Source organism: Bubalus kerabau, chromosome 10 (genome assembly GCF_029407905.1).
Source record: "Bubalus kerabau isolate K-KA32 ecotype Philippines breed swamp buffalo chromosome 10, PCC_UOA_SB_1v2, whole genome shotgun sequence".
Classification (NCBI taxonomy): Eukaryota; Metazoa; Chordata; class Mammalia; order Artiodactyla; family Bovidae; genus Bubalus; species Bubalus kerabau.
This window is the reverse complement of record NC_073633.1, coordinates 91,331,807-91,359,476: the sequence shown is the minus strand read 5'-3', so window position 1 is coordinate 91,359,476 and position 27,670 is coordinate 91,331,807. Positions and strand designations below refer to the sequence as shown.

The 27,670-nt window shown below is 41.8% G+C and overlaps 2 protein-coding genes across 4 annotated transcripts in view; one reads left to right on the top strand and one right to left on the bottom strand.

The window, feature by feature from the left end:
* Nucleotides 1-14,554, top strand: part of NEK9 (NIMA related kinase 9) — a 37,527-nt gene extending 22,973 nt beyond the window's left edge. For both annotated transcript variants that reach the window (XM_055538683.1, XM_055538684.1), the window contains 6 exons: nt 2,355-2,525; nt 3,230-3,289; nt 5,808-6,013; nt 7,123-7,284; nt 9,881-10,090; nt 12,080-14,554. In XM_055538683.1, coding sequence (XP_055394658.1) covers nt 2,355-2,525; nt 3,230-3,289; nt 5,808-6,013; nt 7,123-7,284; nt 9,881-10,090; nt 12,080-12,202 — 932 coding nt within the window. In that variant the 3' untranslated portion in view covers nt 12,203-14,554. The remainder of the gene's footprint in view (nt 1-2,354; nt 2,526-3,229; nt 3,290-5,807; nt 6,014-7,122; nt 7,285-9,880; nt 10,091-12,079) is intronic.
* Nucleotides 14,555-16,414: 1,860 nt separating this feature from the next.
* Nucleotides 16,415-26,729, bottom strand: ZC2HC1C (zinc finger C2HC-type containing 1C). Of its 2 annotated transcripts, XM_055538686.1 has the most exons (4): nt 26,617-26,717; nt 26,070-26,155; nt 24,479-25,826; nt 16,415-18,078 (listed from the first exon to the last, which is right to left on the bottom strand). In XM_055538686.1, exons 3-4 carry the CDS (start codon nt 25,805-25,807, stop codon nt 17,815-17,817), a joined length of 1,593 nt encoding a protein of 530 aa, XP_055394661.1. In that variant the 5' UTR covers nt 25,808-25,826; nt 26,070-26,155; nt 26,617-26,717; the 3' UTR covers nt 16,415-17,814. The 2 variants fall into 2 exon arrangements, with proteins under 2 accessions (XP_055394661.1, XP_055394660.1); XM_055538685.1 differs by lacking the exon at nt 26,070-26,155 and having other exon boundaries at nt 26,617-26,729.
* Between the last annotated feature and the right edge of the window lie 941 nt (nt 26,730-27,670).

The window sequence follows — 27,670 nt, the reverse complement described above, 5'->3', positions numbered from 1 at the left end:
TAGTTCATGCTAGATAACTGGAAATGTTAGAAATAGACAGAATCAGGGTGTCATTGAGAATTAAAGATACTGTGGCAAATTCAGTAGCACTTTCTGATAGGGCCTTAGAGAGGGAATGTTTCTTCAGTAGATCTGTGTACTTCTCAAGTTAAACTTCAGAATGATGACTTTAGAATTAGATTCTGTGACTGGGCATATTACCTATTGATGTATGTTCCTCTACTTCTCTGAACTGTACTTGATCACCTCACATGGCAGACATCAACTGTGTGTGTACTATGCTCCAGATCCTCTTTTAGACCCTGGGAATATGGAAGTGAGTTTCAGTAAAAATAGAACTGTGATCCAGCAATTCCATGCCTAGGCTTATCTCCAAATAAAAGAAAAAGAGTAATTCAAAAATATACATGCACCCCAGTGTTCATAGCAACACTATTTACAATAGCCAAGACATGGAAGCAAGTGTCCGCCAAAAGACGACTGGATAAAGAAGATATGATATACATATACAATGAATGGGATATTACTCAGCCATTAAAAAGAATGAAATACTGCCATTTACAACAACGTATATGGACCTAGAGGGTATTATGTTTAGTGGAATAAGTCAAAGGAAGACACTGTATATTAGCACTTACATGTGGAATTCAAAAATAAAACAAATGGATGAGTATAACATAACACAAGCAAACTCACAGAGAGAGTGAGGACAAACTAGTAGTTACCAGAGGGGAGGAAGAAGTGGAGAAGAGCAATGTAGGGGCATGGAATTAAGAAATACAAACTGCTATGTATAAAACATGAGCACCAAGGATATATTGCATAGCATAGGAACATTTAGCTATTATTTTATAGTAAATTTAAGTGGAATATAATCTATAAAACTCTTGAGTCACTAAGTTGTACATCTGAAACTAATAAAATATTATAAATCAACTATACTTAAATTTTTTTAAAAAGTCTTGGAAAGCTGCTCTCCTCAGGAAATTCATAGTTTAGTAGGGTAGGGGAGATGTACATATAAACAGATTAGTGAAGTCAGGTAGGTTCTCTGCTGTTAATTGCAGTGTCCGGCTCTAAAGCTTAAAGTGTCCAGGGCTCAATCCTTCCATCCCTTCCATTTTCTGAGTGAGGTTATTACCTTAAATCCTCCCTTGTACATTGATAGCTTTATATTACCATCCCTGACTCCCAGACCCACTAATTCAACAGCCTCTTGACTTAGAATGTCTAAAGATAAGGTGGATTTATAGCCCAGTCTTCCCAGATTGGTCCTGATTCATGCCTGTTATCTGAGCTTAATCGTTAATAGCACCCCCTTTTCATTAAAAAGTGTCCTGATTTGGATAAGAGGTAATGAGCATCTCAAACAAACTTACTGTGTTCCAAAACAAATTGATTTTTTGTTCAAATCAGTTCTTCCTGCAGCCTTCCTGTTGCGGAAAATGACACTTCTGTCCTACACCTCACATTCCATCCATTAGCAAATTCTATAGATTATCTTTGAATAATCCAACCACTTCACTACTACATCATCAGTTCATGACTACAACTGATCTCTGTACTTCCACCCTTGGGCCCCTGCAGTCCGTTCTCCTCATGGTAGCCTGGGGGATACTTTTAAATACCTACTCTTAGGTATCTTTACTGGTCTCCTATCTCAAACAATAAAAACTAAAGTCATTGCAGTGGCCCATATGACCCAGACCTCAGTCACCTCCTGACCTCTGCTGTAGCCACTGTCCACTCCTTTACTTTGCTCCACCTGCAGAGGACTTCTTGCTCTCTGTTTGTGATACTCACCTACCTACACGGAGCTTTGTACTTAGCTGTTTTCTCTGCCTGGAAAGCTCTTCCCCTGGATAGACCTGGTTCCCTCTCACTTCAGTAGGTCTGCTCAGGTTAACTACACTATCTAAAGAAATGATACTCCACTGTTATAGTTTATTTCCACTTTTCCTTATTGTTGATCTTCCTTCAAAGCACTTAATACTACCTAAAGTAATTAATCAGTCTCTCCCCACTAGAAGGTCAGTTCTGCAAGGGCAGCGACTTTGTTTTGTTCACTGCTGTCTTCCCAGCACCTCAAGCAGTGCTTGTCATGAAGTAGATACCCAATAAATACTTGAATGGATGACCAAAAATGTTGAATGAGTGAATGAATGGATGGCAGTGTGTAGAAGCGATGGTCATTTTTATCTGGGTGGCATCAGAAAGTGTTTAGGCTTTATGCAAATAAACGGAATAAACGGGCGAAAAATCTTTTTAGCTCTAGAGCATAAAGGTGGGGAATCCAAAAGAGTTGGGAAGCCAGTGTTCTGTTCAACTTTCTGCTATTTATTTATTTCTTACAGATAATCACATTTTTGCCTGGGGCAATGGCGGTAATGGTCGCTTGGCAATGACCCCCACGGAGAGACCCCACGGCTCAGATATCTGCACTTCATGGCCTCGGCCCATCTTTGGATCTTTGCATCATGTCCCAGACCTGTCTTGCCGAGGCTGGAACACCATTCTCATTGTTGGTAAGGGTTCCACTTGTTGGTTAGGATGGCTTTGACAGAGGATTGACCCACACCTAAGTTACTGAGGGTCACACTCTTGCAAACAAAAGTGTCCTAAAGAAAAGAAGCTACTTTTGTAATCTAACAGTGATCAGGTGGGAGGGACAGAACATTGTTATTTCCTGAGCTTTGTCACTTACTATCTCATGAAAACTTTGGGCTCTGCCCCCTTAACATAGAATTTGTTACTTCTGGTCGTCCACTAATTAGTTTATCTGTAATCATGCTTTTGTGAGAAACATTCAGTGCACCTTTAAAAAGAAACTAAATTATAAAGGCCTGTTTGAAGGTCTACAAGTTCATTGTTTTAGGTCAATGGTTCTCAACTTTGGCTGCACATTAGAATCCCTTGAGGAGTTTTTAGAAATCCCATTGTCCTGACCAATTAGATCGGAACCTCTGGATTGGGACCTAGGCATTGCTACTTTCTAAAGCTTCCCAGCTAATTCCAAAGAATAGTTAAGGTGGAGAATTGCTACTTCACATAGTGATTATAGTTAGAGTTGCTAGTGGTGCTTGGCTTCTGATATTTATATCTAAAATAGTAATTAGTTGTCTGGTGTGAGAGATAGCAATTATCTCCTAGATTAAGTCCCTATCCGAGTCTTGTCACTTTCCTGCCTCTGGCTGTAAACAGTGCTTACCTACTGAATATTTTTCCTCAGAGAAAGTATTGAATTCTAAGACCATCCGTTCCAATAGCAGTGGCTTACCCATCGGAGCTGGTAAGTAGCAGTATCTCAGGTACCAGTGGCTTTTCTCAGGTGTGAGTCTTGGGGTTGAATTCCATGCAGTCTTCCCAAAAAAAGGAAATAGGAAATATCTTTGGGAAATGAGGAGCACAGTGATCAAGAGGGAAGAGCATATTTTCGTAGATTTCACAGTAGATTATGACTTTTACTTTGTGGTCAGGGGGAGAGTACATCTTTGCCACCACACATGTGGGAGTAATTACGTGGCCAGCCCAACACTGTAATGTGACTTATGTACCATTCCTTTCCTTAGAATGCTAGAGGCCGTTTTCTGGCCACCTTTTACTTCTATGGTATTCCCAGCGGTGTTCTAATCTATAGAAATAGTCCTTCAAAACAGGCCCTCAGAATTAAAAGTTGGCTTTACTTTCAGTGTGGTCAGGAAAATCAGCCCAAAGGTCTCTAATACTTTTCCCTTGGCTGCTTTCTTCATGGTTCCCTTGTTTAGGGCCTTGCTAGGAAACTGAATCTGTGTTCCTTTTGGTTTTCCATTTGCTAGAGTACCTATCTATAGTCCTTGATGTCTCAAAACTGGATATTTTGTGGAATCAAACAGATAAAGACCCAGAATGAAAGCAGATTAATCCTCTAAAAAGACAGCTGAAAATCTGATCCAGACTTGTTAAACTCTAGTTGACATAAACACACATCATACCTATTATTAGTTTTCTTTAGTAACTCATTGCTCAGCATCTGTTTTTCCATATTAATATCTGTTACAAATGATAAAGTATCTTTTTGCTAAACACAGCTGTTCTATTATAGCTTTGTTTTACTGGAACAGTATTTAAAGGAAAAACATAAGATTAAAAGCACATGTCCGTTATCTGGAAGATGTAAACTCTGTAAGAGGAGGGATTTTTGTCTTTTCTCTGCAATAATTTTATCCACATTGCCTAGAAGAGTGCCTTGCAAATGGTATTATAATTAGTAAGTGTTGATTGAGTGTGTTACAGCCATCCAGTGGAATATTATATGTGTTCAAGTGAACAACACCCATAAAGTTCAAAAACAAGCAGAATAAATAATATATTGTATAAGGAAGTGTGTGATAAAGTCCCCCCCCCAAGAAGAAATGAAAAATACAAAATTAATCAGAGTAGTTATATCTAGGTAGGATGCCAGAGAAAGAAGGGAATTCACAAGGTAGATAGAGCAATATCCTTATTCAGTCTGTTGTAACTCTGTGCAACAGTCAGAATGTTCTGTATCTGTGCTGTCCAGTGTAATAGCCGCCAATCACATGTGGCTGCCAAGCGTTTGAAAAGTGGCTCTTGTGACTGAAGAACTGAATTTTTAATCCTGTTTAAACTTAAATAACAAAATATGGCTAAAAGCTACCATATTGGAAAGTAATTGTACTTTCACATGGTAGATTCATATATGTTTCTTTTGTTAGGCATCAAAACGTACACATGTTATAAATAGTCTTATGTATATGTCAGTGGTAATATAACTTATTTTTTGTAATACAATTTTTTTAAAGCCATTTAAGACAAAAAAGCAAGCTTCAGAGATTATTTTGGCATCTACAGTTGTGCTGCTTTGATATGAGCACAGTGTGGCACAGTGCAGTCCTCAAACCAAGTTAGCTGGCGGTCATGAATAAATAATCCTTTACATTTAACTGTAGAAGATACCATGCAATTCTTTTTGTTGTTTTTTGGCAAATTTCTTAGTTATATTTTTCTTTGGCCCATTTGAAAATTCAGTTTCATTTCCTGACTCTGCATCAGCTCATCTTCATTAAAGGTAATTTGGAATCTGCTGCGTGACATTCAAGAACCAGCCATCACATTTTTTATTTTTGTTGTTATTGTGCTTAGTTGCTAAGTTGTGTCCAACTCTTTTGCAATCCCAGGGACTATAACCTACCAGGCTCCTCTATCCTTGGGATTTCCCAGGCAAGAATACTAGAGTGGGCTGCCATTTCCTTCTCTAGGGGATCTTCCTGACACATTCTTTACTACTGAGCCACCTGGGAAACCCTCATATTTTTTAAATTCTTACAGATAGTCATTAAACAATTTGATGAATTTAATGGTTGAGGACTTCTCTCTTCTATTGTTTTCCCAGAAAGGGAATTAATGGTGAGCTTATCTGGCAACTTTAAGAGGTGTTTGGCTCAAACGTGAAAAATCTTTTGTATTCAGTATATAAGATGAACCTCTATGGAGGATGTTGGAATCTGAATATTTAAGGTGTGGATGCAGTGGTTGGGGTCATTATTCAGTAATCCTGTAGAACATTGATAATCTGCTGAACATAAGTACAAGCAAGTTTGGAAAGTAGAAGTGAATACTGTCATAATGATCCTGATACACAATACCTTGTGTAAAAAACTAGAAATTTAGCCCCAGGTATCTGACTTACACTGTTGCTGTTCCACTTCATGCAACTCTCAGAAAGTCTCCAGGGGGTGGTGGGGCTGTCAGCTGGTAAATATTATTGCATAGCAAAGCTCTATATTTCTGTGCTGCATATCTGTCAGTGGTTCAGAGCTCTAGCCCAGGAGGTGGCAGCGGTGGCGGAAGAGAAGAAGACGACAGTCAGCAGGAATCGGAAACTCCTGATCCAAGTGGAGGCTTCCGAGGAACAATGGAAGCAGACCGAGGCATGGAAGGTCTCGTCAGTCCCACTGAAGCCATGCGGATCAGCAGTGGGGCCAGCAGCTCCTGTCCTGGCTGGCTTCGAAAGGTAGTTCCTTTGGTGATGGGAACTCTGTAGGGACGAGAGGGATCTCTGTTTCCTATGTCCTGCTCAAGTGCTTTGCAGCAGGCATTTAGGTTTCTGATTTCTACCTGAGCCGAAATCATCAAATCTCTAATCCTTTTTCTTCCTGACAAGAAAGGATAAGGTGGTCTCATACCTATATTACTTAAGTGAATGGAAATTAACGTAACCTTCCTTGAAAGAAGTATTTGTAATGCATGTGTGCAAAGATTAAGCTTATAGATTTTGTACTGTGGTTCGTAGAAGTAGAATATCAAGGTAGTTGGAATGCCTTACAGTAGAAAAATGCCTTAACAGTGGTTACCTGTGAGTGATGGAATTACTGTTGATTTGTATCATGTCCCTTTGCCTATCAATATTTGCACATTTTCTAGAGTCAATATTTATAGTTAGGGACTTCCCTAGCAGTCCAGTAGTTGAGACTTTGCCTTCCAAAGCAGGGGTGCAAGTTCGATCCCTGATTGGGGAGTTAAGATCCCACATGCCTAGTAGCCAGAAAAACTAAAACATGAAACAGAAACAATATTGTAACAAATTCAATAAAAAAAACTTTACAAATGGTTCACATTAAAAAAGAAAATCTTCTTAAAATTATAGTTAAGAGAAATTTTAAATCCCAACTCCCCCCAAAAAAAAGAGGGAACCTGTAGATGTAAGGCTCTCTCTGAAATAATATTAACCTTGATAGCTACTTAGGAATGTCAGTGAAAGAAGTGGCACACAGTTCTGTCTAAAGCTTCAGCCTTTAGCAGCCTGGCAGTTAGCCTCACGGCCATCACCTTAAAGCTTCCCAACTTACTGAATAGCCTTTGTTGACTGAGTGTGTTGAGGCATCACACTGGGTATCAAAAGTGTTCTTGAAATTGAGTGTGAATTCCCTTCCCTATCCGCTCCTCAGAGGAAGGACTGGCAGGACGCTGGCTGACGGGGCGAGCTGTGTTGTAACCACAGCTGTCCTGCTCCACTAGAGGGAGCCGGTGACAAGCCAGCGTGAAAGCTACAGCCGGGAAGGAATCCGGACGAAAGTGAAAAGGCTCAGACGGAACTGATGAGGTTCTTTCTCTTATACATAGGAGCTGGAAAATGCAGAATTCATCCCTATGCCTGACAGCCCATCTCCCCTAAGTGCAGCTTTTTCAGAATCTGAGAAAGATACTCTGCCGTATGATGAGCTACAAGGACTCAAGATGGCTTCCGAAGCGCCTTTGGAACACAAGCCCCCAGCAGGAGCCTGGGTAACTGAGCTTTTGCCTTTAAATCAAGACTAGATAAACGGTGGCTGTAAGCTCTGCCCCATTCTCCTGGCCTCCCTGTCTCCCGCTAGCTTCATTGTTTCCCAGCTGCCCAGCATCAATTCACACCTCCTGTTCAGTAGTGTTTAAAGCCTCTGCTGCTGCTAAGTCGCGTCAGTTGTGTCCGACTCTGTGCGACCCCATAGACGGCAGCCCACCAGGCTTCCCCATCCCTGGGATTCTCCAAGCAAGAACACTGGAGTGGGTTGCCATTTCCTTCTCCAATGCATGAGCGAAAAGTGAAAGTGAAGTTGCTCAGTCGTGTCCGACTCTATCGACCCCATGGACTGCAGCCTACCAGGCTGCTCCATCCATGGGATTTTCCAGGCAAAAGTACGCAAGGCTAAACTGACTTCTGCGGAAAGTATTTACCCTTTCGTATTTCTGACAGGCCCACACCTTTCTATCCCAGATGATTGTCTGTCTTTTCTCTCTGCCCTCAGTTCAGTTCAGTGGTTCAGTTGTGTCCGACTCTTTGCAACCCCATGGACTGCAGCATGCCAGGCTTCCCTGTCCATCACCAGCCCCCGGAGCTTGCTTAAACTCATGTCCGTAGAGTCGATGATGCCATCCAACCATCTCATCCTCTGTTGTCCCCTTCTCTTCCTGCCTTCAATCTTTTCCAGCATCAGGGTCTTTTCAAATGAGTCAGTTCTTCACATCAGGTGGCCAAAGTATTGGCCAAAATATTTCGGCTTCAACATCAGTCTTTCCAATGAAAATTCAGGACTGATTTTCTTTAGGATGGACTGGTTGGATCTCCTTGCAGTCTAAGGGACTCTCAAGAGTCTTCTCCAACACCACAGTTCAAAAGCATCGATTGTTCGGTGCTCAGCTTTCTTTATAGTCCAACTCTCACATCTGTACGTAACTACTGGAAAAACCATAGCCTTGACTAGATGGATCTTTTTTGGCAAAGTAATGTCTCTGCTTTTGAATATGCTGTCTAGGTTGGTCATAACTTTGCTTCCAAGGAGTAAGCATCTTTTAATTTCATGGCTGCAGTCACCATCTTCAGTGATTTGGGAGCCCCGCAAAATAAAGTCTGACACTGTTTCCACTGTTTCCCCATCTATCTGCCATGAAGTGATGGGACCGGATGCCATGATCTTCGTTTTCTGAATGTTGAGCTTTAAGCCAACTTTTTCTCTCTCCTCCTTCACTTTCATCAAGAGGCTTTTTAGCTCCTCTTCACTTTCTGCCATAAGGGTGGTGTCATCTGCATATCTGAGGTTAATGATATTTCTCCTGGCAGTTTTGATTCCAGCTTGTGCTTCATCCAGCCCAGTGTTTCTCATGATGTACTCTGCATATAAGTTAAATAAGTAGGATGACAATATACAGCCTTGAAATGCTCCTTTTCCTATTTGGAACCAATCTGTTGTTCCATGTCCAGTTCTAACTGCTGCTTCCTGACCTGCATACAGATTTCTCAGGAGGCAGGTCAGGTGGTCTGGTATTCCCATCTTTTTTAAGAATTTTCCACAGTTGTGATCCACACAGTAAAAGGCTTTGGCGTAGTCAAGAAAACAGAAGTAGATGTTTTTCTCTCTGCCTTAGAAGTACCAAAATTGAAATTCCAAAATTCAAGTCCAGTTTTTCATGACACTGTGAGGGTAGGTTGGAGTTTTAAGTATATGTCAGAAATAATACTTGCAGTCTATTGGGAGAGCAATGCATTTATTCTCAACTTTGTTAGAAATCAAATTGTGGTAAGTATCTCAATAAAACTAAACTGGGGATCATCAAACTTTTTCTAAAGGACTGCATAGTAATTATTTTAGGCTCTGCAGACCATACAGTCTCTTGTAACCACTCAACACTGACATTGTAGCACAAAAGCAGCCAAAAATAATGCCTAAAGAATGGGCATGTTTATGTTCCAATAAAACTTTATTTTATAAAAACAGGCCGTAGGCTGGATTTGGCCTATGGCTATCATTTGTTGACCCTTTTTAAAAAGTACAGTAGAAAAAGGGAGAAAAATCCAGGCTAACATAATTGAAAAGCTTCCCAGAAGAGGAAATAAGGCCTTTGAAACTTCAACGTAAACATTTTTATTCCTCTGTCAGTTAGTGGTCTTGAATTGTTTTGGTGATGCAGTTTATTGAGCACCTCTTAAATCTCTTCCAAAGTGTGATCCACTATATTTAATGAATATTGACCTTTTGAATCATGGTGTCCTCACTGTGATCATACTTGTTCCAATCCAAATTGTGTATTCTCCCACAACTTTAAATTGGGAAGATATCAATGACTTTAAATTATTTCACAGAGTCCTCCAAAATAGATGATTTTTCTTTTACCTTACCGTAATGCAACTGAGGCACTGAGAGCTCCCTTGCTCTGTGATGTTAGAGCCAGCTTCTACAGTAATCCCAGAAGTTTTCTGTTTCTTTTACATTGACTTCATGTGTATGTGTGTTTTTTCTTGTTACTTTAAAAGTAAAATCTGGTAGCACATAGAAGGGACATTGGATTAGGGAGCTGTAGCATCCAGGCGGAAGTTCCTATGACCCCTTTTCTCCTGTCTCTCTAGCCACCTCGGCTGAATCCTGCAGGAACGTGTGCTGGGAAGGGAACACCCTTGGCTCGTACCTGTGCATGCAGTACTCTGCAGGTGGAGGTTGAGAGATTGCAGGGTCTGGTGTTGAAGTGTCTGGCTGAACAACAGAAGTTACAACAAGAAAACCTTCAGATTTTTACCCAACTACAGAAGCTGAACAAGAAATTAGAAGGAGGGCAGCAGGTGAGAGCATTAAAAGAATAATTCAGTTTCTAATTTTGTTTTGAAGAATCACAGAAACAAAACACCAGTCACTGAAATAGACTTACTTCTTTGCAAGTACTTATTTTTTGATGGTGTAATTTTTGTAATTAACCCCAGAAGCTCAGTCTGTCTTTAGGCACCTGGATTGAATCATCTCATCACATAACTTCCATTGTTTTTTTTGTTACCTTTTTCTTTTACTTATTATGAAAAATCTTAAACATTGTATTTCAGTGGACTCCTGTATATACACCATCTACATTCAACAGTTGTTAATATGTTGCTGTGATTGTTTCAAATGTGTATATGTTTAAATATGTGTTGGTATTTATCTGTGTGTATTTGAAATAGGATTGTGTGTATGTGTGTATATATTCTTTTTCTTTAGCTAAACCATTTTCAAATAAATTACGAAAGTCATGACATAGCTGCCCTAAATACTTTATTACATACATCCAAAAACAGACATTCATTCTCCTGGAGAACCATAGTACTATTATCACACTTAACAAAAATAACACTGGTGTTCTTAATTCTCATCTAGTACTCAGTTGACACTCAAATTTTCCAAGGTTTCCCACACACACAAAAAAATGTTCTTTATAACTTTTTATCAGACCAGCAACCAGTTAAGAACCTCCTTTTACATGATGTTTCTTGTTTCTTTTATGTAAACAATTTCCTGCATTACCACTCCTACCCCCCTTTTAAAAAAAATTTTCCTCACAGTTCATTGGCCGCTCTGCACGCATTCAGTATTACCATGGAGCTGGGGTTCCTGCTGGAGCCCCCAGCAGCAGCACTGGGCAGCATCCTGTGCAGGATGGCCCTGGGCCCAACCATTGAACATTTGGCCCCCGGCCCTGGTGGGGAGTGGGGGCTGGGCACCCACAGTCCCATCTCCTCTCTCTCATCTTTCTCTTCTTCCGATCTTGCGGAAGAAGGGTTTTGAAAACCCAATTTAATTCCAAAAAGTGTACATTTGTGGGGAGGGAGGGGGGTCTATTTGAGAGAGAGTGTGTGTGTGTGTATGTGTCTGTAAGTGTGTGGATTTTTTTATCATTTTTTTAAAATGCAGTACTCTTTGTATCTGTCTGTCATGGGGCTATAGCTGTTTCAGATTTTTTTCAGCTGTACTTGAGCATCTGAAACTGCAAGAAAGAAACTCATTAAATGTGATTCTTCTTACTAAACCAAAAAAAAAAAAAAAAAAATTTTCCATGGCATTGGTTTGTAGAAGAAACAGGGTCAGTCAGTTAACAGAATGTCCCACATTCTGACTTTGTCTTATTTTCTTGAGATGTTGCTTCACTTGTTCTTTTGTCACCTTGTCATTTCTGTAAACTATAAGCTAGACTTAAGGCTTGATTAGATTCAAGCGAAGCATATTTGGTAAAAAATACTTCACTGGTGTTGCTGCTTGCATCATTTTTAACAGATCATAGTATTGCTCTGTATAGAGTGAACTAGGATAAATACTGTGAACCATTGGCTTTTTCCTTTACCAGCTTTACATGTTTGCACAAATTAGTTTGTTTCTCTGAGCCCTTGTTTTCACCTGAAAAAAGAAAATAATACTACCTACCTTGTATGGTTGTTTTGAGGATTAAATGAAATAATGTCTGGGAAGGTATTTTGGAAAGTAATATACACACTTGAGGTAAGCATGGAGTGATTGGCAGCAGTAGCAGGCAGGAGGACCATTTTGCCTAGGGCTGTTAGAGTTTTAAATCCGAAAATTCTGCATCCTAGAAAATCCTGCAGCCCTAGGCAAATTGCAACACTCAGTCATCCTACCTGCATCAAGTGTACAGGAGTGGACTTTACATAAAGTCCTACTCTACTCAGGTAGTAGTATGGGCTCACAAAACTGTGGCTACGCATTCTTAGCGCTTGGCATTGAAATTGTAGTCCTGAACTGCCGTAACCAAGTGGCAGTTAACCTGGAACTGTGTTTTATCTGGACAGGTGGGGATGCATTCCAAAGGAACTCAGACAGCAAAGGATGAGACGGAAACGGATCCAAAGCCTGACTTAGATTCAGATTCCTGGTGTCTCCTGGGAACAGACTCCTGTAGACCCAGCCTCTAGTCTCCTGAGCCTGTCTAGCCTCCAGGAAACTGGGATCCAAAGACCTTCACAGCACACTTATTGAACGCAGAGCGTGCTTTCCTGGCTTTGTTCACTTGCAGACAAGGAGCGCGAGGCGGAGGTTCTGAAGCACTTTCCATGTACACTTGGAGAGTAGCACTGCCTATTAGGATCTAGGAGTGGTTTTGTGTTGGAGAACGAAGGGCCCCATGGCCCTGGCTTTGTCCTCAGTGACTGCCATAGCAACAGCAGCTCTGTACCTCATCTGGTGATCCCACCTTTGAAGAGGAGACACGATGCTCACGTTCATTTTGCTGCTAGCAGCTTATATCCCACTTATCACTTTCACCGTTAATTGGAAGCTGCCTTGGGAATTCAGTGCCAGGCATTGCACCTCTGGGTGGAGGAGGTTAAAGTGTAAAGCTGAAGAGGGCTGCAACCAGGTGCGGCCCATCCAGGGTCATCTGGAGAGTGGTGAAGTGTTGAAGCCCTCTCAGGAGCCTTAGTCCAGGAAAGTATGTCTGGTGGAGTCAATCTCCAGCTTGTTTTCAGAAAGTTGAATTACTTTGTGCAGCTAAATGCTTTAGGAGGAACAATGGGCTTAGGTTGCTTTTCCTCTGAGAGTTGAGTGGAACTTTTTCAGTGAGGAGTAGAGAAAGAAGGGCAGGTCCCTCCTCGTCACACAGCAGGAGTGTCAGAGTGGGATTTCCTAGCTTTGGAAAAGCCTTTTGAGAGATGAAGCGTCTCATAGAGAATTGAGTCCATGGGGCAGAAGAAATGGACTTTGGAGGAAACCATGAGGGGAGGTCCTCCTTAGCTGCCTTGGCTTGGCATCTTCGAGAGGACCTAGAGTGACTTGAGTCTTCTCCCCTGAGAAGGCTACTTGTGCCTCTGCCTTCGTGGCTCTTAGGGTTCTAATCTTGACATCAGCAGCCCCAGCCACTCCCTTTCTGTATGTCTAGTCAGTATTTTTCCCCTTTTGGTGTTTTATGAAGCCATATCAGTGAATCTGTATCATCTTTCCTACTTGAGTGGCCCAGAGCCAGCACCAAAACCTGGTAGTCCCTGAAGCCTGACAGAATAGGACGATCCTGACAATTTTGAGAGGAATTGGGCTGAGAGCCAATCCCCGTGTCTTCATGTCCTTGTAGACAGGAGCAAGCCAGCTCTTCCAAAGAGAGCAAGTGTCCTCGAAACGTTTGATGATTTTACTTAAGGAGGTGAGCTTTGTGTTTCCAGCTCACCTTTACATGAGCTGCCTTGATGACTGTCACATCCTACCTCCTTAGAAAGAGCTAAAATGATCTGTCATTTTCCCTAACCAACAAGTAAATGTTTGATATCTATTTAATATTTTGGAAGGACCTGTGCAATGGAAATTTTGCCATTTCCCTAAAATTGGTGGTATGAAGGCTGCTGCTCCAGGAAAACCCCACAGCTGGGGATGGGCAACTCTACTCAATGGGATCTTCTTTGGTTTGATATTCCCATTGTTTTCTCAATTCTGGGAAGCCTAGTACAATGGTACTAATGTAATCACCGAAGCCTTTTCTTAAAATAAGGGAAGGGGCCAACCCTGGATTAAAGTTACAAGTTCTGGGGACTTGGGGGGTTTGCAACAAACCCTAACAATGGGTTTTGGTTCATCGTGTAAATGCAACTTTGATTTTTTTTTTTTTTAAGGACTGACTGGCCTTTCATGTTCCTGTATCCCTTATGCTCACCATCTCAGCAGGCCTGAGAGGCAGGGTCAGTTTGGGTGTTAATCATGAGTATTGCTTGTGCCATGGAACCGAGGGACATGGGCACGTTGCTGAGACCGTGGGGTGAAGGAGCACTGAAGGGAGGGTGGGAGCCCTGGCTCCAGAGAGGGAGTCACTCTCCAGCAGTGGAACGCTGGGATCGTTTGCTCTAGCATGTTCCCTTGGGAAGTCTTGGTTTGCTGTTAATCTGGCTGAGAATCTAAGTTCTGTGCCTTAGAGGCAATTTGCACTTTCCCAAATTGTGCCTGGGACAGCCATATGATTTTTCCCACCAAAAAGTTATGCAAACAGAAACCAGTTCATAGGTGGCAGCCACACATCAGATAAGAAGTGAAAGGTGAGGCAGCAGAAATGCCTTTAACTGGTTTTCTGTAGCTAATTTTAAATTGTGTCCTACTTTTCTTCTTTATGTAGTGCTAGGTGTTTTAAGTTTTCCAGTAGTATTGCTTTTGCATTATAGTATAACCTGAGTTACTCCTTTGCTCTGACATTGTTGCTGAAGAATTAGCTTATTGTTAGCCAGATGTTTGAAAGGTTGAGGGTGGAGTGGTTTGGCATTTCTGTTTTAAATAAACATTTCAATTCTCAATCAGCGCCGTGCCTCAGTGAGCCTGCACATGGACCTTAGTCACTGGGGGTCAAACACACAGACCCCAGGCCTTCGTGAATCTTTGATTCAGTGAGTCTTTATATAAATAAAGAAATGCAAGGGGCATTTGCAAAGAAATAATCTTTGCTTGTTTCCAACTTGTTTTTCTTGCTAATAGAATCATTTTTGCCGCTACAACTTTCTCCCCCCCGCCCCAGACTTCTAAAATATAGTGCTTAAAGTGCAGAAGGAAAAAACATGAGCCATTAAAAGCGGAAGGGTGATGTCTTGTTCTTATCTCCTCAGTCACAGTGGGCTTTTTCAAGTGATACTGCCAGTTTATGTTTATAAAACTGTTTTCCCTCAAAAAAGCTGAACTGTATTTGGTCTCCCTGACATAGCACAGCCAAGTTGTAACTTCTCTTGGCTGAACATTTCACTAAAGTTAAAAGCAAGAACAGACCTAAACTCACATTTCATTTGATTTTGCCATATATTTGGAAACATTCATAGTAGAACAACTCTGGTGCAAGGATGTATTATAAATAAATTATTTCAAATGAGTATCCCTGGGCCTCCATAGTAGTATTATTCATGATAATGTCAGGGCAGAGTGGCTGTAGTCAAGACTGCAAAACATGTTCCTTCCAGCCACAAAGCAAAAAATCATTTATCGCTGCAGTGATTAACCATGGAGATAATTTAGTGGTTCATGCTGATCATTAAATCTCACAGAATCATGAACATTAAGGAGGGAAACACTATATCATTTCTCTGCTACCTCCTGTGTAGCTGTGAAAAGTGACAAATTGATGACCTACAGCAAATGTTGGCCAAAGGTGCTGTGTTGCATTCAACAGACTGCTGTTAATACTGTCTCAGCATGTCTGCATATACTTTTCAACAAAGTGAGTCTTACTGTGAGATTTTTTTCCCATTGCTTAACCTTTTGAACTTTAAAAATTTATAGCGTCTACTTACTAAAGGTTCTTGGATACAGTAGTATAACACAGAGACATTAACAAGCAGCATTTATTTATCCTCTGTCATCCTCTGCTATCCAGGAAGAGACTTAGAAAAAGGGTTCTTTCTTCTTCCCAAAGATCCAATCAAGCTAAATTTAAAAGACTAATGGATATTCCTGTTATAATCAAGGCCCAAACATGTTGAGCTCAAAGGGAGCACTAGGGCACTGGCTGTTTGTTTCTCTAGCAGCGTAGGAAGCGCTCCCCACACACACACTTGTTCCCCCTGGAGGCCCCCGGCCTGTGCCCTTATAACACCATCCAGGGGTTCTCACCAGACAGACAAGGCAAGTAAGTGAAGCACGCCAGGCAGGTGGTGCTCTCTGTGCTCCACCCCGTCTGGAAGGAGCAACTGGTTCCGAACCCCACTCGGTGCTGAGTAGAGCTGCAGGCCCAGGGTTTCCAAAACTTCCAGTTTTTCAAAAGATGCTCCATATCACTATTTTTAAATGTCAGATTATATATTTAATGCTATGTCAGTCAAAACATACCTGTGAAGCAAAGCAGTCCACAGGCTACCACTTCGTGACCTTGGCCACCACTCATTGTCATCATCTATTGCTTTTACTATCAAGTGTGAAACTTAAAAGTGGGTACCTCATTAAACTTGCCGGGGAACTGTGTATATTGGGTTAAATATCTGGTGTTCCTCTGTGAGGTTTCTTTAAATGAACAACCAGAGGTGCCATTATGTTATACCTCTTTTTCTTTGTAACAGGAAAAGCATAAAGCAATATATGCTGTTTTTTAAAATATATATGATTAGTTTTCAGCCTAGTGTCCAGCAGCTTCACAGCTAAAGCCTTAAAGATGGGCATATCAAATTGGTCTGATCTGTTGGCCCAGCCACTCGGCAGAAGCTGCAGAGGAAATGGAACAAGAGTAAGTGGCCATCTGTAGTTAGTAAATATGGCTTTGTGGTCTGCACAGTCCCCTTTGCCCAGGTCAGCTTCGTTGACTTTTCTCCAGTATCTTAAACTAACAGTTTGAGTAATGCTTTCAGGACAGTAATCTTATTAGTATTTCAGACCTTTTGTGCTCACTTCATTCTACCTGAACTGATATTTCCCCCATTAGACACTGTCTTATCACTTCTCCTGTTTGACAAGTCTGAAAGTGAAGTCACTCAGTCGTGTCTGACTCTTTGCAAACCCATGGACTGTAGTCTACCAGGCTCCTCCGTCCATGGGATTTTCCAGGCAAGAATACTGGAGTGGGTTGCCATTTCCTTCTCCACTGACAAGTCTAGGACTCACTCATTTTATGATTTAATTTTAAATTCACCAAACCTATTTTTTCAGTGCCTAATTATGAAGGTTACTTGCAGTAGGCACGATTCTGCTGAGAAAATTTTAGATCTGGCATCTTTTCCTTCAAAGTTTACTTTTCAGAAGAGAAGTTTACTGTGATATAATCAGTACGGACATGTGACACTGAAATGTCCCAGCTTGCTTGGGGGGTACATTTTGCTGCGTCATTTTCAAAGTCATCAAACCAAACTGATTTGAAAGCAGAGTGCTAGCAACAGCTGAAATTAAAGTTCCTTCCTTCCTTCCTTTTTTTTTTTTTTTTTTGGACATATGAAATCCATTAGAAAAGAACAACTACAGAGACATAGTGTGCTTTCTCCCACCCCTACCCTGTAAAGTACATAAAGATGAGGTTCCCTTTATTACACAGTACAACATGGGAGGGTTTAGGACATACTGGCGCCCCAGCCTTACATACTTGTATTGACTTTCTGCCAGGACCATGTACCAGGGAGGTCATTTGCCTTACAGCAGAAGTGTATTTTTTATAAGAGATACCATGCATGATCCTGTGACACCAGTGAGCCAGATTCTTACAAGAACGAGAGGAGTTAACCGGAACCACAGACATACATGCAGAGGCAGTGGCAAGAAGGCACAACAAATGCAGGCACTTAACTAGCACAAACCATAATCAGGCTTGCAAGAAGAGAGCTTTAATGTAGCCTGCTCACTGCTCTTAAGTTTCTTCACCCATCAGTTCTCAGAGCAATTACATCAGGCACATCAGCCGGAGGTGGTGATTTAGTGGGAAGCTGAGGCTTCTTTTTGCATCTTGCTGCTTAGCACTGATCTCAGCTCTGCAGGCAGATCTGGGATATGTAAAAGTGTTAGTTCTTTCTGCTCTGCATCAAATTCTCCTACTTACTGCTCAAGAGAAGCAGAAACCTTCTGAACCATCGAGGAGGTTTCCACTATTGTCTGCTCAACTGTAGTGCTTTCTTGGAGGCGGAGGACGGTTCTTGATGGTCTTACACTTGGGGATGTGCCGCTCTGCCACCTTGGGAGCAAAGTGGCGGCTACAGTGAGGGCACTGAATATAGTCGGGATTTTCTACAGGCAGGATGGGAGGCAGGTCTGAGGGGTTTCCACCTTTGGCAATCACCTGCTGGAACTCTCGAGCCTGACGGAGGGTACGGATGAAGGATTCATGCTTCTGTCTCCAGTTGCTCTTCCGAGGAGGTTCAACCTGTAAGTTGAAGAAAGACTGATCATTTAACTTGGTATCTAGGTCATCCCCTTCCTGAGTCTCCGTTAGAATGATAGTAAGGAAGTTAAAAGGGTGTTAATACACAAGGTCAAAGAGAACAGGAAAGGAGCAACAATGATAACTGACTTGCCAGAGTGCAGACACTTAAACCTAAGGGCCTGCAAAGGCGGATATCACTGAGAGGCAAGCTGGTTTTCCCTGAGAGGCTTAATGCTTGTAAATACAGGTAGTGGAAAGGGGAGGTACAGGGCTGGGAACAGGTCGGCTCCTATGGCTCCTCTCCACCTTGCATGTCCAAGTGCCCAGTACTTCCAACACCCTCTATGGAGAAACTGAACCAGACAGGTTTCAGACTCAGGATATCCAGGCATAATGGAGAACAGGGTTAATCTAAGAGCTGAAATGGGATTAAGGGCAAGTTGTACGTGATGTATTGTGTCCCCCACCATCCTCCAGGGTACCAGGCACACTGGCACCCTCATAGGAGATGAGAGTTCTCTGGATGCATCAAGCAGTTGAGAGAAGTTGAAATGCTGACTCTGAGCAACCCCACTTAAAAGGCTCACTGTTTGATAACCCCAATATGAAAGCCCTCAGTCAACAAGTCCCACTTAAGCTTAAGTATGAATGGACAGACAAGGATCACTAGACATTTGAGTAAAGCTCTGACTTTAAACTTTCCTGACTTCAGACTACACTACAAAGCTACAGTCATCAAGACAGTATGGTACTGGCAGAAAAACAGAAATTTAGACCAATGGTACAAGATAGAAAGCCCAGAGATAAACCCATGCACCTATGGGCACCTTATTTTTGACAAAGGATGCAAGAATATACAATGGAGAAAAGACAAGTCTTGTCAGTAAGGTGCTGGGAAAACAAGACAGCTACATGTAAAAGAATGAAATTAGAATACTTCCTACCACCATACACAAAGATAAACTCAAAACAGATTAAAGATCTAAACGTAGACCAGAAACTATAAAACTCAGAGAAAAAATAAGCTGAATACAGTGACATAAATCACAGCAAGATCCTCTATGACCCACCTAGAGTAATGGAAATAAACAAAGGAGATCTAATTAAACTTAAAAGCTTTTGCACAGCAAAGGAAACTATAAACAAGATGAAAAGATAATCCCCCAGAATGGAAAAAAAATAGTTATAAATAAAGCAACTGACAAAGGATTAATCTCCAAAATATACAAGCTCAGGCAGCTTAATATTAGAAAAATAAACAACTCAATCAAAAATGGGTAGAAGACCTAAATAGACATTTCTCCAAAGAAGATATAACAGATGGCTAATAAACACATGAAAAATTTGCTCAACATTGCTTATTATTAGATGCAAATCAAAACTACAATATATCACTTCACACTGGTCAGAATGCTCTATCTCTGCTCTGTTAAGTCATATCCAACTCTGCAACCTCATTAACTGTAGCCTGCCAGGCTCCTCTGTCCGTGGGATTTTCCAGGAAAGAATACTGAAGTGGATTGCCATTTCCTCCTCCAGGGGATCTTTATAACCCACAGATTGAACGCATGTCTCCTGCATTGGCAGGCAAATTCTTTACCACTGAGCTATCTGGAAAGCCAGAATGGCCATCATAAAAAAAATCTACAAACAATAAATGCTACAGGAGGTTTGCAGAAAAGGGAATCCTCTTGTACTGTTGGTGGGAATGTAAATTGATACAGCTACTATGGAGAACAGTATGGAGATTTCTTTAAAAACTAGGAATAAAATTACCATATGACCCAGCAATCCCACTACTAGGTATATACCCTGAGAAAACCACAATTCTAAAAGACACATGTATCCTAGTGTTCACTGCAGCACTATTGACAATGGCCAGGACATCTAGGCCAGGAAGCAACCTAGATGTCCATCAACAAATGAATGGATAAAGAAATTGTGGTACATATATACAATGGAATATTTCTCTGCCATAAAAAGGAACAAATTTGAGTCAGTTATAGTGAGGTGGATGAACCCAGAGCTTGTTATATAGAATGAAGTAAGTCAGAAAAACAAATATTGCGTATTAACACATATATGGAATCTAGAAAAATGGTGCTGATGAACCTATTTGTAGGACAGCAACAGAGACACAGACACAGTGAACAGACTTGTGCACACAGCGGGGGAAGGAGAGAGCAGGATGCAGCACTGACACATACACATTACCATATGCAAACAGAAAGCCAGTGGGAACCTGCGGTAGGGTGCAGGGAGCTCAGCCAGGTGCTCTGTGACAACCCGGCCCAGGCGGGGGAGGTGGGAGGTGCGAGCAAGGCTCAAGAGGTAGGCTATGGCTGATTCACGTTGATGCATGGCTGAAACCACAACACTGTAAAGCAATTATCCTCCAGTTAAAAATAAGTTTTATTTAAAAATCATAATATCAACAAGTGAGTATTAGAAGAGATTTTGTCTATGAAATGAGAATATATATATTATGAAAAAGTAATGAGAAAACCAGAAGTAACTATTATAAATTAATGCTGTGATAACTAAAAAACAGAACTGTTGTAAATAATGTCAGAAAAATTACTCAGAATGGGAAAAAAGAATTAAGATGGAAAGTAGAAACCATCAGAAAATTAGAAAGCCAATCTAGAAAATCCAACACCAACCAATAGGAGTTCCAAAAAACAGGACAAGGTGGAAATTATTAAACAAATAAAACACTAAACATTCCTAGAAATAAAGGTCCTACCCTTGAGATTGAAATGGCCTACGCACTACCCAACACAATCACTGTAGAATTTCAGATTAAAGAGAGAATCCTATAAACTTTAATAAAAAGAAAAAATATATAGATTTCATATAATGGAGAAGGAAACAAAACGGCATCAGATTTCTCAACAGTAACACCAGATGCTGAAAGCTAGTGGGAAACTATCATAAAAGTTCTCACAAAATAATTTTCCATCTAGAATTCTCTATCTGGCCAATTCATCAGTCAAAAAATAAGACTATAAGATAGATATTTTCATTCATCCCATGACAAAAAAATATGCCTCCATTCACCTTTTTTAATAAGGTTCTCCAAAGCAAGGAGTCAAGCAAGAAAAAGGAAGACACAAGATGCTAGGAACAGAAGAGAAGTAAAGAGAAGGTCCCAGACAACAGGTCTGCACCAGGCCTAGAGGAGAGCCAGTCTGAACTGGAGCAGGAAGAAAACAATGGGAGGGAGGTTTCAGAATAAAAAAGTCAAATGGATAGACTATGAGAAGTGTTTTGGCAGTTACAAAAACATTAACAGGTGTCTGCGCTGGGAGGATCATTTAGGGAGGGAAAAACATTTGAGATCAGTATGTAGGAAACCAAGCAAATTAAAACATGAGTCAATTATTAACTCTGGGTACATGTGGACAGGGGCAGATTCTGTTCCCTGAGCAGTGAACAAAATTTATGTGATTATTATCACATAAATAGCTGACTACTAGTTTAACCTAAAATTGAGATTTCACTACAATGGAAGGACAGAAGTGGGAGGAGAGGGGATATGAACCCACAGTGTCCATAAGTGGAGGTGAACAGATCATGTGCCAAGCCAATAAATCAAGAAAATAAGTATATTATTTAGAAATATACATACCAGAAGAGTCATCTATCAGAACTGCCTGGGGGATAGCTGAAAGGCAAGAGAGGGATGAGGCAGAAGACTGTTGATCTGCACTACAGGTCACTTAGTAATACATGATTTTTAAATGTACTCAACCATTAGATGAAAATAATATTAAAAAGAAGGGGGAAAAAGGCAAGTAGCTACTTGGTGATGAATATAGGAAGAGATGTTATCAAAGGGAAAGAAAGGATCCATCAGGAGAGTCTTACTGAAAGAGACAAGGCAAGAGAATCAGTGTTAGAGATGGTATCTAGCAACCTTTAGAAATGAATTAGGGGAAAGTTCCTCAACCATATGATACTTTAATTCTTCGTTGTATTGAAGTTCATTCAATTAACACTTATGAATCACAAAGCACAAAGATGTAGTCTCTTACACTCAGTGCACGATGTACAGTAGAGAGACCAGAAGTATGAGTCTATCAAAAATTATGTGAATAATAAAGGAGAGAAGAAAAAGCATCCATTCTTCTGAGTACACAGAAGGAATGACAGACACAAACCACTCAGCTTGCAAAGGCACAAAGCTTTGGAATAAGGCTCAGGACAGTCAGAGGAGGGGAGTGCATCTCAATCCAGACGCTTTCTGCCTTCCTATCCTCAACACAACATGTTTCCTCAAACAAGTTTCCACAAAGCCAGGGCATCTGATCTCAAAGATCCAATTGTTTTGCTTCATTGCTATGGTATTTGGGAATTTAAGAAATACAAGATTCTTTTTGGCTCTGGCCAGAAATGAACCACTGTAGTGGGACAGAGAATTCCCCAGTGGATTATTGGGTTGACCAGAAAGAAAACAGGAAAGAACAGGAACCTGTGATCATATCATTATCTGCAAGAGCAAAATGTTGACTTCTCATTGGCAACAGGATTTCAGGGAGATCATCGATAAACATAGAAACGACTTTCTTGTAGTCATTTCCCATACTAAAAGAAATAACTCTAACTGCAAAAAACATCTCTTAACAGCCATCACATAAATGTGAGTTTTTAAAGGCCCCACAAATACACAAACTATAAAGTGCTAATGGACAAGAAATGCTAGCGCAGCCGTGGGGAGGGTTGGAAGGAAATGAAAATAAAATAATGCTTATATTTTATATAAATATTTTATTTAGAGACAGGGCTTTGAGATCATGTGGTCAAAGCTTTCCCACATTTTGGTCATTTGCATACCACTTTCACCTTACCCTCCTTACTATTTTTCTTTAAAGTCAATATTCCTAGAAATCAAGGGCTTGTTATGGTTTACTTTCCTAATACACATTAAAATTACTAAAATAAAAATTGTTTGTCAACATGCCATACTTATTTACAATCCCGGTGGTATAACCTTGACAAGGTATAACCAGACAATCTTCTCCCGATCTGACTGTCCAAATGTGCTTATGAAGTTCTCCCAAACGTATGGAAGTGTCTTGAAGTCACTTTTTACAACCTAGTTTTTCTGCAGCTAGGAATGTTCACCAAAAATAAAGTCCTCTATCCCAGAAAAAAAATCACTCCTAGGCATATATCTGAAGAAAACCATAATTCAAAACGATACACACACCCTGATGTTCACAGCAGTACTACTCAGAATAGCCAAGATATGGAAGCAACCTAAATGTCCGGCAACAGAGGGATGGATAAAGATGTGGTACATATACACAATGGAATATTGCTTAGCCATAAAAAAAGAATGAAATAATGCCATCTGTAGCAATATGGATGGACCTAGAGATTGTCAGACTGAATGAAGAGAAAGCCAAATATCATATGATACCACTTATATGTGGAAAAAAAATTTTTAATGGTACAAATGTGCTTGTTTGCAGAACAGAAATAAGAGTCACGGATGTAGGGAACAAACCTGTGGTTGCCAAGGAGGACTTGCAGGGGGGTATAAACTGGAAGATTGAGATTGAGATATACAGACTACTGTATATAAAATAGATAACTAATAAGGACCTGCTGTATAGCACAGGAACTCAATACTCTGCAATGACCTATATGGGGAAAGAATCTAAAAAAGAGTTATATATGTGTAGATATAGAGATGTCTATACCTATATATGACTGATTCACTTTGTTGTACACCTGAAACTAACACAATATTGTAAATCAACTATACTCCAATAAAAATTATGTGAAAAATAAAGTCCTCCACCTTTAAGTTGTTTACACTCTAAATGGGGAGAAAAAGAATTCCAAACTTAATCATGTGTTTCATGTATTTACTAAGAAGGTATATCAAAATTAGACAAACTGGGAAAAGTAGATAGAGTTCCAGGAGTGGTAACAAGTCCTAATTTGGGGTGATGGTAGAATATATTATAAAGAATGAGGAATTTCGTCAGGGTAGTGAAATGCTTCATAATATTTTTTTTTCACTCTCTTAAATTTTCTATAGTAAGTGTTTATTACTTATGTAATCAAAACGACATATTTTTTTAAGTCTAGATTTTGGAGTCATTCTGACCCAGATTTATATGCTGCCATTTAAAGCTGTTTGTGATCTTAAGCAAGTTAACCTGAGACTTGATTACTGAACTGATAAGACAATGAAATCTTCACAGGGCTGTAGTGAGGAACATATGAAAACCTCCCATCACTGTGACTGGCACACAGCAGTAATCAGTAAATCAAATGTGAATTTGTTCTCCCTACATTGAAATCTTTCTAAAGAAAATGGATGAGGACATAACAGGCTCTTAAAAGTGATCCCCACTCAATGGCAAATCCATAAGGCCCTTGTTACCTTGACTGAAGCTGGACCCTTCCAGTTCAAGTACTGCTCTAGTTCTGTGCCCTTGGCCCGGGCCCTGGAGGAGTCAAACACTTTCCTCTTGGAACCCTGCATCCTGCGGCAGATGCTGGAGTGTCTCTCCAGCCTGAGCAAGAGAAACTTTCGGCTGCAGTGGCTGCACTCGCCCAGTTCTGGCTCTTCAGTGGAACAGCTGGAGCCTGACGAGTCTGGTGCCCTGGATGAGCTAGAATTGCTGGTGTATCTCTGCAAAGCATTGAGCGGCGCTTCTGTAGCTTGAGAAAACTTCTCCTTCAATGGCCTTGAGACTCGGTCTCGGATTTTGTTATTGCTTGCCACGAGTCTTTCCCTTTTGAGCTTCTGAATTCTATAATTAGAGAACTGGAATGGACTAGAATTCTCTTGAGATTGTCCCCAAGTTTCGTCTTCTCCTGTGTCTCTGTTGAAGACCTCCTCAGACCCAAGTGCTGGAGAGAAGATAGGTTTGTATGTGGTGATGCTATTATCTTTAACTCTCCTCCGTGAGAGCACCATTCTCTGTAGCTCTCTTTTTTCATTTTCCTCAGCCTGTTCTTTTCCCTTCTGGATCCTTCTGAGTTCCTCCTCCGTCTTCTTCAGCTTTTCCCTCAGAAGAGTCTCTTTTCTGCGTATTTCCTCCCCTAAGCTCTCCCCTGCAGCTTCTAGTCTTTGGATTTGCATCCACTCCGTCCTGTTGGCATTTGCCATGACCCTTTCCTCCTGAGTGGCAGCAACTGGACCAACCATCGATGAATTCACCCAGTTCCTGGAACCAAAGCTACTGTACGAATACTTTCTTGGCTCAGGGGTTCTTGGAGAGGCGTTCTGGTCTCCATCAGTGCCAGCCTCACCTGTACTATGGGACTTCCGATGAAACACAGGTTTCAGAGGGTATGCTCGGTCAACCCCCACTCGCTTCTTTGTCAAGGGGATGAATTCCTGGTCATTTGTTTTGGGATACCGGCACTGAGGGTCTGATGTGTAAAACAAACCCTTGGCTTGGCCCTGGGGATTGCTCCTTGAATTGTGCTGGCTCATTCCAGCACAGTGGGGATACGAACAGCTCTGGGCTTTTGTGCAGGTGTTCCACTTGGGGTGAGTGCAGAGATTATCCAGCATCAGTTCTTGGTTACTCAAATGTTTCTGCTGGAAAGTGTTCCTCGGGTGCCCTGTAGAGGACCGCTGGCAAGAGTCACCTTTTCTATAGGGGTCTTGCTTAGCTGAATGGAGCTCTGGAGAATCCCTTTTATTATGTGGGAGCATAACGTCCATAGGCAGAGGCAACACCAACTGGAGACCAGCCATTCAGGGCCTGGACTGAAGCCTAGGGGAGATTTAAACCAGACATGTGAGGAGTTTGTCTGAGGTTTACCTCCACTGCTAAAGTATAACTGTTTCTACAACTGCCTAACCACAATTTCCCTTAGACTTTTTAGGGACACTGGTGCTGGGTCCACCAGAGCTTTCATTCAATAAGCATTTGGTGAATGCTTACTGTGTTCTGTGGGTGCTTATTAGGTTCTGAGGATAGAAAAAAGAGTGTGATACAGGTGTTCCTGCCACCTACCTTTCCTTTATATCACTACCAGCCTCTTCCATACACAGTGATGCTCCCGCATACACAATAATACACTCCACAGAAGATGGAAAGAGCTATTGGATTGAAAGTCAGTTTTTAGGCCTGTGACACAGGACAAGCAGCTTCCCCTCGCTGGGGATTCGCCCAGAGTTACAGGACTGGAATTTAGGGGCCGTAAGACTCTGAGTCCAGCCCCATCATTTTATAGGCGAGAAAACTGCAGCCCATTGGTAAGTGACCGGCACAAAAACTCTCGGGGCTTCCCTCCTGCTGGAACCGTGCTTGACTCTAAAGAGCACAGAGCCGGTTCAGGGCATGCAGCAGGTGCCTGGCTGCCAAACCCTCACCCAAGGACCACACGATCCGGCCACCGTGGGTTTAGATCGGAACGCGGAAGTTGCGTTCTGTCCTGGAGGGTCACCCGGGACGTCCCCGACTTGTGACTCCGCTTCGGAGACAAGCCCTCAGCTCTTCACTCCGTCGGGCCTTGGGAGATCGATGCGCTGACCCCTTGCCTTCCCGCCCTTCCGCGTACCTGAGGCTTTTTTGGAGGTGGCTCCCGCTTAGGGGAAGCCGCAGGACTCAGGTTCCCTCACCACTCGCCCTCCCGCAGCCGCCGGCCGCGCAGGCGCTCTCAGAGGGCAGCTGTTATTCCCGTTGCCTGGAGACGGGGGCACGTGCGCGCGCCCAGCCCCGCCCCGCCGCGAATTCGGCTGGGGCGTGCGCAAGCGCAGTCCGCGCACCCGGGGCCGCCGGGGCCGCGGGCGCGGTCCAGCAGGGTCACTAGACTGGGTGTCCCGCCAACTCTGCAGCTCAGTCCAGCCCTGCCCTTGGGGAACGTTGGTAGCGGGTGGGAGAGGCTCTCCTGGGGCTCCGTCAGAGAGCTTGTATTTTTCTCAGAGCGATGCTCTCTGATCCTGGGGTGTGCCCTTCTCTGGCAAAGGACGGAGCGCCTAGATGCGCCCTCAGGTCATTCTGCCGCAAGATTCCTGTGTCGGCCCTCCTCTTAGCGGGAGTGGGCATGCTGATCGCCTTTCTTGGCACGCTCGGCTGCTTGGTACCGGCCCCAGGTACGGCTGTCGACTCTGTCCATGCTTTTCCTCGCACATAATATGGAGCTTGCGTCAGATTTTAGCAACTCTGCTAGGTTTTGCTACGCAGTCTCCTTCCGGGGAAGTTTCTGTAGCCAGTCTCATTATTTTGATATAATGTTTTCCTCTCATGTGGTAACTCTGGCCCTGTCTTCTTAGGGCCCAAGAATGACTCAGACAAGTGTAAAGATAATGAAGTTAACCACCAGATCCAAAATACTCAGTATAACCTGGTTTCAACCCTAAAGATATTCCATAACTTGTTAACATCAGAAGAAAGTTTATTTGTCTTCATACTTCAGTTCATTTGTGCAAGCTGTTTGAAACAGGCAGCTTACTCTTTTTCCCTTGTAACTACTTAAAAAGATTAATGCACGTGGAAAATAATACAGACAGCAGTGGTCGGTGTTACTACTTCAACATGTCATATTGCAGCTTTTACATGTTATAAATTCCTTGGTGGTGCTCCAAAGCAGTCTTTTGATGCCCTGTTTTCTC